We start from the raw sequence: 12,056 nt of genomic DNA on the forward strand, positions 1-12,056 counted from the left end.
AATTAATAATAATTTCTACCAGACTGTTGACCAGATTTTGTCATAAAGATTTGACAGCAGATATTGAAATCTAGCACTCAATCCCTCAAAAATTTAACTTGGAAGATAATTTCAAATTAGGTTAAACATTTAAACTGAATACTAGCTTAAAACCAGTAAAATATAGGACTGGAAGAATCACCTAGTTCTGCACTGAGGTCTAATGTAATATTATTTCAAAAGCTGTGCTCAATCCTACCTTGAAACCAATTGCAAAGTGAAATGATGAACATCAATGAACCAGAATGGCAAGCAGAAGAGGGAGGTAAGAACACTGCAAACAAGTGTTAACAATATCAGCTTTTCCATTACAGACACCCTGTCCCCACAGATCTCCAAGTGCTTTACATCCTGCCTTACCCATTAAGTGTAACTAATTAATCTTACAGTACTAGAGTTGTCTGTCAGCTGGGAACACATTCCTGACATTTTCAAGGGATGCTGAGTTAGGCTGAGCTGATCATCTTTCAAGGTAAAGAATATAAGTGGGTTTAAAGTTCTGAGAAACACAGACAACATACATACAGCATATTCCATTTAAAAGAGATATGAACCAGTACAGTTGGGAGAAAAATTATCTGAAATAATGATAAACTGCAAGGAGAGAGAAACTTGGAAAAATATAAGACCTGCACTGCAGAAGATGGAAAACCTGACTTAAGCTTGTAGCAAGATCACAAAGCTAAGAAAAGGAAATTTAAATTTTAGTGTAAAGAGCTACAGTCTAAAAAACCCAGTCATACTGGGAGTGCTGTATCTAGGAAGGGTATCATATGGAATAATGTCATGTGCATTTCTGTCATCATCAGCAAGATGCTAAACTAGAATCCGTGACTTCTTCCGCCTCAACAACTCCATTCCAGTACTGGTAATGTATCTTGCACACCAGGACATGGTATTACTCTTTACCTCCTGCCCTGACTGGCTGGATAATATGGCCATATGCTGATGAAAAACTGCCATGCTCCACCCCAGGATATTTGCATTTCAACAGGGGAAAAAGCAATTTCTGTATATGGACTACACGTAGGAAGCACTGCGGATTCCTTTACAAAGAGAAACACATCTTAGACCTAAGACGGTATTATTAACAACTAAAGCTGTGATTCTGCTTTTTTTAGTTTCAAATTAAAAAAAAAAAAGTTGTCCTTTTTAACAAGTAAATAGCACATAAATAACTGCTACTAAATTCAAAGCGACCAGATGAGATGGTGCTTAGCAGAAAAGATAACAGGGTGGATTATGACTTGTGTTTGAATAATGTTTAGCACCAAGAACAGGAAAAGCACATTATGCAATTCTGTCTCTTCTGAAAAGAGCAAATATTTTTTGTTTTGTTTTTAATTATATATATTAGGAGAGAGAAGCCAAGTTTGAGGTCAATTGCTATTCTGGTAAAATCCAAGCAGATGTAGGATTGTCCTTTATGTATCAATAAGGAAAAATGTGATCATACAAATAATCTGTAAAGATACATCATTCCTATTTTCCACTTACCATGTTGTATTTCACTACCAAACACAGGTACCCCATCTGTTTCCTAGGACATTCAGAGTCAGCCTCTGGAAATGCTATTTTCTATTGCTAAACACAGCTATTACAGACAGCCCTATTCAGCTGTTCTTTGCAAAGTAAAGAATGTTTTTAATAGCAACTTCCTTTATATCTACTTTTTTGCCAAACAGCAGGGTCAGTGATACCAACTCACTCTCAATTCCAGCTCTCTTGGATACCACAGCACACAATTTACATGGGGGAATGAGAAAACAGCAAAGTGATAAATTTCAACACAGAACTGAAACGTTTTTAAGAGAAGGAGGAATTGGGGTAGAGCTCTGAAACACAACAGATTGCAGTCATGAACTCTGGCTAAGAAACAGAGCCACAGGTGGTGGAGCTTGGCAGTGTGAAGCCTGAAGCCACCACGCTGCCTGCAGTGCTGTCAACAAGAGAGCTTGTAGAGGAGACATCAGTCTGTCTTTCAATAATTTATATGAAGAAAACACTGTGAGAAAATAACAACACATTTCTCTACCACATATACTTAAGCAATTCTAATATCCATGCTAGTCATGCCACTTCAGGTTGAATCCTGGCCTCAACAGAGCAAGTCAGGGTAGGGCAGCATTTGAATAGGAAAAAATCAAGTTACATGTGCAAGTTTGCAGTGGCTGTTGGGCAGTGCAGTAAATGGCTCTCACTTCTCCTTCAATAGCCTGAAGCCATTTTAGACTGTTTGTTAAAAATAACTCTGAAAAACATATTTAAAACCCGATCTGGTAAAAGGTCAAATTTTATCTGGTCAACAGCATTCAGATGGTCAAATCTCTTGCAGTCCAATCCCAAGATGGGGGTGTCTTTGCTATTTCTAACCTTATTTAAGAAGAGTGTAGCACAAGACTGTACACTGCAGAAGTTAACACCAATCCATAATGAACTGTTTACTTAAGAGGATCAAATCTACTCACACATTATGAACACCACCCTAAATGGAGGTGGGAGAGGTGCAGGCAATGTGTGACTGTGACCTTGGACTGCACAACTACCAGAATCTACTTAGTCTCATATTAGACATATTCCTCCAAACAAAACAGAAGCCCAACATGTCAAGAGGGAAGATGAAAAATATTGATAAAAACTCACATAGGGAATGACTAAATTTTTAGATGTTGCACTTTGAGATTTAGCGGACTAGAGCAGCTGTGAAAAATCAAAGCTAGGCAAGTAACAGGAAGACACTCTTTATACATACATTCAATTCCAACCCTACAAAACATACCAAAATATTTTTTTAGCAACTGCACATTTCAATTATTTGTCCAAAATAACTTGGTTTTCCATACGGGTACACAGACACATTTTTAGACACTTGTCTTTTTTCACTTTTCCAAATCCATTAGCAACCATGCAGTTACACAGAAATAACATTCTGTTGGGAGCTTTCAATCTGAAAAAAAAGCTGTATTTTTTGCATCCATTGGAATAAAAACATTTTACTTTGTTGCTTTAGCTTGAACAGCAACAAGCCCAAAGGAACAGAGGAAAAATATTTAAAAACATGCTGTTAAGCACTGGGAGTAGGGAAGAAGGGCTACGCTTTATTTAAATTTAGACATAAATGAAAAATATTTTTCTATTTGAATTAGACTGTATTAGTCTTGGCTAGTGGCAATTAAGAGTTCATGAGATGCATACTAACTCATGATTTCAATAATAATGATCCTAGAATATTTTTTCCCCTGTTTTGAAACCATGCAAGCTTAAAAGTACCTATTTTTAAACAAAAGTTTTAGATCTTTTGATATGAAACTTTATCTGCAAATAACTATCTTTTACACTGTAAAATTTACAATGCTCTTTTAATTTAGGTTTTAATTTTCTTAAAATCAGCAAAGAACCAACACTGGTATCTATTAAGAAGAAAAACATTCCAAACAAGTAATTAGAGAAAATCCTCTGGTTTGCTGCTTGTTTGATTCTACATTTAGAGAAACATTCCATGGAAAACACTTTTCTGAAGCTTTGACTCTTTTATACATCATTGAAAGAGTAAGACAGACAATCCACTTCAGTCTTAATGTAACATGTCAAGTTCCTAAAAGTTTAAATACTTTACATTCTAAACATTGTTTCTTTTGATACCACAGGCCACGTGGGGCAACTTACTACTCTTCCAGATTGTTATATGGCATCTTTGTGACTCATCTGGATAACAAAGAAAATACAGCAAAGTTTTTCTGTTCAGTGACTCTAGTTTCCTTCCAGAACAGTGTACATAGCATTTCACCCTCTGCAAAAAAAAAGCTGTATGGTGTGAGGTGTAAGAGAAAGAAAAGTTTACCTGCAGTGTGACGATGTCTTGCCGAGTGAAAGGCTCATCTGTCAGGAGATCCTTGTAGCTCTTCGGTTTTATGTTCAGCTGCTCAACTGCCTAACAGCCAGGCAAAGGACACAGACAGCAAAAATCAGATTCTCGTGTGTAAATGTTACAAGTAAACATGTGATATCAATAAAATCTTGAAGTACACATCATAAAGAAAACAACACTGGATATGGATTCATTAATTGAAGGATTTCTTTGCTACCGAAAAAATAAATAAACCTGCTTTTACAGTAAGGATTATACAAAGAAGTCACGATTAAAATTCCACTTGGGTTCACATAAATGTTCACAAAACATGAATAAAAATGCAGTTTAAGTGTCCATTAAGGCATTTTTTCTCCTATTCCCCCAGCTCCAGCTAAAATGCTCTTTTTCATTCACTAATATGAATAGAAATGAGGCAATCTGTGTTTTTGTGATGACACTGTATCAAAAAGAAGACAACAGAAAATTTGGCTATTATTTCAACTGAGGAGCATGTAAGAGCTACTTATTTTGAAATACAAGATTCAGTACATGCAGATTAACTTAAGGTTTTAGAAATATTATTTAATTCATATTCTGAAGTTGTTCCTATTTTGAAGGCTAAAGTTGGACAACAATTTGTGAAGTTAGTCCATCTCCCTGTCCTTTAATTTCCCTGGCTGTAAAACAAGAATAAAATTTACCTGTATTTCTAAACCATTTTGTGATCTTTACTGAAATGCACCAAGTATAAAATAGTAGTAATGGAATGCAACAGAGAACCTACCTCATAGGCAAACACATTTCCAGTAGTCTTGATGGCCACAATATGGGAGTTATTGGTAAATACAGTAAACAGCACTGGACAGTGATACTTGCCTGATAGAGGGAAAAAAGTTTAAATTTCACATGAAGACCTGTAACTGTTTTGAAACAGCTAATTTCTCTGATCTCTGTGGATGATATTTACATTAATTTTTAATATAAAGTGTAACTTCAGTGCGTATTCAATGGTGTTTCAACAACGTTTTGATTCTCCAATGACAGAAAAGGTGCTAGAAAAAGTAACAGTTAAGAGAACTATAAAACAAGCAAGGAAAATGCAGTTCTGAAATCTATTGCCTTCAATCCCCCAACACGGAACTTTGTCCAGCTTGCTTGATACTTATGAAATACCACAGTACAATTGCTACTGTTGTAATCAAAGATCTATTGATAACATGAGCCTGTACCTTGTAACGAGTCCAGTGCTCTGTATCACTCTTGTTCCCAGGAATAAAAGTTTAGCTTACAGCCTACAGAAAAGTTCACAACAGCTGTTGTGCTTTAAGCAGGGGGAGCATTTTGTATTCAAATGTGGCAAGCAGAATGCCATTAAATCTGAACACGTTACTCAATAAGGTACCCAGCTTCTGCTCTAATCAAGCTGTGAATTTTCCCAGGAGGGTCAGCACAAATATTAAGCAAGTCAACAGCAAGCAAACTGATGGGAGGCAATGTAGGAGGAAAAAGAAAAATGTCTGGATAATCTCAGCAGAAAGCAATTAGAAGAAGGTTATTAATACTTGATCAGTTTGCTAGACCTGGGGGTTCGAGTGAGATTTTTGAAATAAGTTGAGCCTATTTGGTTCTTTTTTTCCTAGTTACCATTTGAAAATCAAAGTTGGGCCTATTTGGTTCTTGTTTTTCAAATTACCATTTGAAAATCAAAACCAGCAGGGAGGCCAGAACAGGCTGCTCCCAGCACCTGTGAGGACAGGGGAGGCAAACACTTAGAGAGACTGTGCTCACTGTGCCATCAGAGGCAGCTCTGCCTCCCTGCCTAAGTCAAAGCTGAGGACACTTTTGTTAATGCCACCAGGGCTGAAGGAAAGCCATTGCCACAAGGGACTGAAACTCAAGAAGTTTAGAAAGGGATTTTTGGAAGCGGCATCAGGGTATGGCCCAACTGATGGATACAGAAACACTCTGGTAAAATGTGAGGCCTTGTTCCAGCTTCATAAAAAAGAGCAAGTCACCATATTCTCAGTTCTAGGACAAGCAAAACTACTGAGGGCACACACATGTTGATCGGGATAGAAGGTACTCAACTCATAAGTGATCACTAAATGTGAGAAACTGCAATGTCCAAAGACCTTTTGCATCATATTTCTGTGTGAACAGAGAAGATCCTACATATGTAGCAACCATTGCACATCTTACAATTTAAAGAAAAGTTTGCTGATAGACAGAAATGCAACATTTAATTTTTGTCTTTCGTTGCATTTTCCCGTGATTGGTTAATGACACAGAATGCACCTTTTTAAGGAAAAGGCTTCTAAGACTGTATGGCTGTTGTCATTCCACCCCAGCATTATGAACTGGACTTCTTCAGGGAAAGCACAATGTCATGGTATCTTTCAAAAGCTTTGGCCACACTGACTGTTGATCAATTTTTAACACCCTGCTCTTGAGACAGATGGAACACAAGGTGCAGAAGAAATCTATCAGCTACAGAAAAGAGCTTGTAATCCACAGATTTTGGTAAAATAAGGAGACAGACACTCCAGAATTTTATTCCCACCTAATCTTTGCCATTCTCATTTCAAAGAAATCATTATCTGCTTTGTAGAAGATGAATTCATCTCCACTCTTCTCTTTTGTTCCTACCATGCTCTCTTAGGAAGCAGATTTTATATCTTGCAGAAATAAAACTCGAGGCAACTGTCTTGTGTGCTTCTATTCATAAAATCCCACGTGTTCATTTAAGTCTAATCCCTTTTATAAACAAAAAGCTGTTCAAAACCAAGTGAACAGCAAATATTGCCACAGGCAAGTTAGAAATAAGATAACATTACAGAAATTTCACTCTTTCTGATTCTTTCCTTAAAGTAAACAGTACCTTAGTGCAGTAGCAGCTATAGTAAAGTGAAATTGCTGAATAATTTACAGCTCCCCAGTGTAAAGAAAAAGAGAAATGGAACTTTGAAGGTAAACATATCACTCACAAGAAGCAATTACTCTACTCAAAAAATAAAAACCATGATAGAGAACACAAACTACTTAAGTTCACCATGAGGTAAGGCAAACCAGAATTTATTGAAGAACTCATTAAGGAAAAAAAACCAACAAAACACCACCACAGAAAATGACTGCACTTACCTTCACTGTTTTTAGCAAAATTCAGTTTTATAAGTGATTTGGCATCCAGTTTCTAAAGAAAATAAAGCATTAAAAAGATTAATCACAACAGAATGTAACCATGGAAATAAGAGGAAACTGTAACATCACTGTTAGGACTTTAATAGTACATAATTTATTAATAATATATTGCAAGTCGTCTGAATCATCAGAACCCTGGGAATTCAAGTCACAGACAGCCCACAAAAACAAGGCTCAGGGAGCCTGAGAACTGGGATACATTTGTTTACAGGGCTGTATTTGACACAGTACAGTGCTAACCATGGGGAATCAGCTCAAGGAGTTGCACAACTCTTAGCACAGACTGAAAAGGGAGTTTGCATGACAAGCTAAGAGGCAAAGATCATCACTGCTGATAAGAAAGGGCAATTCAGCAGGGACCTCTGATGAAAGTCATAAAGCCAGCAAACCATTTTGGCAATCAAGCTCAATGCCTTTTCTGAAATAACTGTAATTTTCCTTTTACTCAGGAAATGTGCAGTGGAGCCCACATGACAGCCAGCAATAATAAAGAGAAACGGAGGCACAGGTTCTCTGGAGAGGCACTTGGGGTCACAGAGGGAGTCCCAGGAGGGATTTTCAGCCACTTAATCCCCAGGTAACAATTCCACTGAACAGGGAACTGAGATGACAGCCAAGGTTGGGATAATGTTCTCCAGCTCTAGAGAGGACACTGCAAACTGAGCTACTCCTGCTCTCCCATGCTTCATCAGAAGGATGTCTATGGCATTTTTCTGCTGCCCTCTCTCTGGAAGGGTTTTCTGACATGGGAAAAGAAGAGCTGTTGGGCTGGCAAACATTTCTGGACAATCAGGCTGCTCCTGTCCGGCAGCCTTCCCTAAGACATGGAAGCTGCAAACACACCCAAAATAACAGTGAACCTTCAGTAACATGACAGGCCCACGTATGCCAGTCATTCCATGGGGTCAGTATGTGATTTGGGTACATCACAGGCAAGAGAGGGCACATCACAGCCTGGGTGATCCCACCAGCACAGCCTGCTGGGATGGTCTGGTAGTGCCCGACTGGGGCACCCAGCTGGAGACGAAAAGTCCAGCCCAACGAGCTGCAGGGCTGAGTCAGGATCTGAGACTTATAAAAAAACAAACCCTTTGATTGTATCAGCTGTCAGAGACAGTTTCACTGCCAAATGGATCCTTAAAAGCACACACAGCACAGGCCTTTTAAAAGAAACAATCGGTTCTCTTCTCAAAACACACACCTGAAGAGATTAGGGAGGTTTTTATAACCCAGACAGCTCTTAATAAACAGCTACGAGTGGAGATCTGCCAGCCCCGGTGCCGACACTGCTACTTCAATCATTATGGCAAAGAGCAATGAAGAAATCGTGTAAAACTAAGTTAGTGGGCTTTCTGTGCCTAATCAAAATTCATATTCTTGGTTTACAGAGTACATGTTATGACAGCTGGACTCATTCGTTTATAGAAGGCGCTTCTCAAATTGCTCTCAACCAACTGGCAGGCTCATTTGCTGCCAGAAAGGTAACAATCTCTCTAATTTATTAGCAGGAAGAGCAATGAGAGCTAGTAGGAATAAGGTGGGAATGGAAAAAAGAGGCCAGGTTCGGTTATATTTAGTTATGTGATGGAAGACCAGTACCGCTGCTTTTTCTTAAGTGGATTCTCAAAAAAACCACCCACAACACTCCAATATCTGCCCACTGTTGGGGTACAAAGGACAGCAAAGGCAATGGCAGCTTCTGAAATGACTAAGTGAATGCAGAGATTTATTTATTTATTTATCTTCTTACAAGAAAAAATTATCAAAGAAGTAGTAGGGGAACTGCAGAGTTGCCAAAATTATCATCTGATCCTGGACAGATACGTTCAACCTAAACAACTGTTAACACAAAGCAGCATCCATCTGTGCACATGTTGTGCAACAGCCCAAAAATTATGTTTCAGAGAAAGCTTCTTTAGAAATACAACCACTGGAAACATTGATAATTTCAAGAAAGGTCCTTAAATTATCCTCCTGGCAGACCTGAGGTATGCCCAAAACATACGAGCACCTTTAAAGAAAAATGAAAACAGTTCCCTAAGAAACAGTTTAGCATGATTAAAGATTCAGATTTATACCTTGACAGAAATTTAGTAGAAAAGACAGACTAAACTGCTGTGCAGACTTTAAAGGTAGCAAAAGCTGCAGTGCACTGTTTCATCTGTCACCGTATGATGTATTGTTAGAAGAGCTGCCAAGTCCTCGGACTCTCACTCCACACCCAGGGAAATAGTATGGTATTTCAGGTCATACCTTTCCATAATATGGAAAAAGGTTATTTTTCAGCATCAGTTACTCATGGTGCATCAGCTGCTTGTGCTGGATCTGCTCCCCACAGAGACCAGCACTTACACAGTCTTATGTCAACAGTAAATAAAAAACAATGATTGTCATACAGGAGTTGAAATACTGCCAGGAGTGAGAACCCTGTAGTGAAGTGCTGTACGAATATTACAAACTTTTATTGCCACAGACTGGCCTTCTATCAGGCTTCTCTTGAAGAAGTGACCTTGACACGTCAGCTTTGGAGTAGCTCTGTGCTTTGGCTTGCGTGGCAAGGCAAGAGGGAGATTTAGTGTTTAGTCAAAGGAAATCTCTGGAGCCTCAGAACAGCAAAACCAGGTGACGATCTGCTGCAAAGGATTGCTCTGTGCCCAGGACCAGGCTACAGGATCTGGCAACTGCACACAGAGCAGCCACAAAGGAGGGAGTCCACACACCAGGACTTCCAGAAGGTCCAGTTTTGAAACACCTACACATTACCCAGGAAAGTGTAAAAGGACATGATATAGGCCACCTGTATAATATCATTTTTTTCCTCTCATTTCACACAAAACCAGGATTATCTTGCATGTGGGTGAATCTCCTTTTATTTATTCTCCATCAAAAGTCAAAGCTTTCCAAGTACCATCACACAGTTTGTTGCCATGGAAATGACTGTTATGCCACAAACGGGTGCCGATCTTCATGGGAAGAGACAGCAGGAGTGAATGAATCTTAAAATGAGTTAAAGCACTTGTTTTCATGTATTTTTTATTATTAATAAGGCTTAAAAGAGAACAAATGTTGCATACATAGCTCAAGTTCAAAACTATTTTCAACCTGAGTTTCCCTGACACACACCCACCATCCAGTTTCAGCCACGCTCCAGTTAAGAAAGCAAGAGGAAAAAAAGTGTTTATTAAAAACACTTGATCTAATTAAATTCTAAATTCCTAACGAAAATGAAAAGGCCACAAGCATCTGCCACTTCCCTTAAGCAGAAATAAGAGCCACATATTCCCTTCTAAAAATATTTTATGCAGAAATACTGGAAAGCAGACGCATTTCATGGCACGTAGTGCCAGCTGCTCCACAGCAAGGAAGGGCTAAAAAAAAACAAATGCAAAACCGTGCGAGCTCTTTTCTCAGCTGACTCCTCTCTCACAGGCACACTTCCACAAAGGCAGCCAAGGCTACTTTTGGCCGTGACCTACTTTCCTGCGGCAGCGAGAAGCCCCAGCGCCCCGCACGCTCTCATCTGTCAGCTGACAGCAGTGGCTCCTGCGGGATCCCAAAGGGCAGCATCCTTTATTGATACCCAGGCAGAGGTGATGACGCCACGGAGGTTAGTGGGGCACTGTGGCAGCTCGCGGATGGAACACGCCAATTGTTTCGAATTAAATCACTCTCTGTCATCGCTGGGTGGCTCATGCAGATATGACCTACAATCCCCACGCATCAATTAGTTACACTCGCTGAATCTCTTTGGTCTCTGGCTGCACGTTCTTCTTGTTAATGAGGCTCTGACCCTGTTGGATATGCACCAGCCTGAAAAGCAATCAAAAAGGGCTCCACTGATTCTCTACCCACACATGGGCAGAGCTGGTGACGTGCAGCAAGTACTGCGTTTAGTAAAGACAGACTTTCCCATCCTACCAACAGTAACTGAGTAAGTGTTCAAATGTTCAGCACTTGGGGATTGGACCCCCTGATCAGACACACTGAATGGCCTCTGTCAGGAACACACAAAAATCCAGGGAAGCTAGTATTGGGGTTGTGTGGCCAGGTTTTTGTAGCAGGAGGCTACAAGGCTTCTGTGAGAAGCTGCTGGAAGCTTCTGCTGTGTCCAGCTGGCTCCAGGATGGACATGCTGCTGGCCAAGGCTGGGACAATCAGAAACGGTGGTAAGGCCTCTGGGATAACTTATCTAAGAAGAAAATCTCTTCTTACCCTTATCTCAACCCATGAACCCCCAGTGACATTTTCTCTCCCCTGTCCAGTTGTGGAGGACCAGGGAGAGAGGGGCTTTGGCAGTGCCTGGGGTCCAGCCAGGGCCAACACACTACATGGGGAAAAATTAATGTGTCACATCTGAACTGGTTCATAACAGGAGGTCAAAAGTCATTCAGAGCTGGCATGGCCATTTGATGGTTTTTCATCCCACCAAAACAAGAAACACAGAGTTACCTCAAGCAGAAGAGAAAGCCAGAACAAGCACTAATATTGAAACGCAGTGCTGCTACCAAGTACCAAGCTTAGCTTAACAACAGCAAACGAATTTTGTATTACATGCTTTGGTTTCTTTAGAGATGAGACCTGTTACGTATAACTTTGCATACAACTTCCCATTTTAAGAAGCCCTCTTACAATTTTCCTTGCTACAAAATCTTCACAAAAAATGGGGACATGAATTCAATGAATAGTACTGGAATAATTCCATGTATAATGTTACTTATTTCAGATCCTGTGAACGGATTTAATGATGATAAAGGGCATTGGAAATCCTCAGGTCTACACATTAGGGTTTACAATTGGAAACAGCAGCACTGTTTTAACAAGATAAGCCATCTATGTGTAGTTTAACACTGCATGAAAAATTTGGGCTCAGCAGCCAAGAGACCAGAACAGCCTCACAATTCAAGGTATTATTTCTACGTTCGATTCAACAACAAAAATGCTCCATATTTATCACAGCTGCCTACCTAAT

At 39.6% G+C, this 12,056-nt stretch overlaps 1 protein-coding gene across 1 annotated transcript in view; it reads right to left on the reverse strand.

Moving 5' to 3' along the window:
- Positions 1-12,056, reverse strand: part of PPIL2 (peptidylprolyl isomerase like 2) — a 67,474-nt gene that overhangs the window by 45,918 nt on the left and 9,500 nt on the right. Inside the window, exons 6-8 of the mRNA XM_032127928.1 lie at positions 7,028-7,079; positions 4,674-4,765; positions 3,881-3,970 (exon numbers count right to left, since the gene is read on the reverse strand). Of these exons, the coding sequence (XP_031983819.1) occupies positions 3,881-3,970; positions 4,674-4,765; positions 7,028-7,079 (234 nt within the window). The remainder of the gene's footprint in view (positions 1-3,880; positions 3,971-4,673; positions 4,766-7,027; positions 7,080-12,056) is intronic.

The sequence above is a fragment of the Corvus moneduloides genome, chromosome 18 (genome assembly GCF_009650955.1).
Source record: "Corvus moneduloides isolate bCorMon1 chromosome 18, bCorMon1.pri, whole genome shotgun sequence".
NCBI classification, from domain to species: domain Eukaryota; kingdom Metazoa; phylum Chordata; class Aves; order Passeriformes; family Corvidae; genus Corvus; species Corvus moneduloides.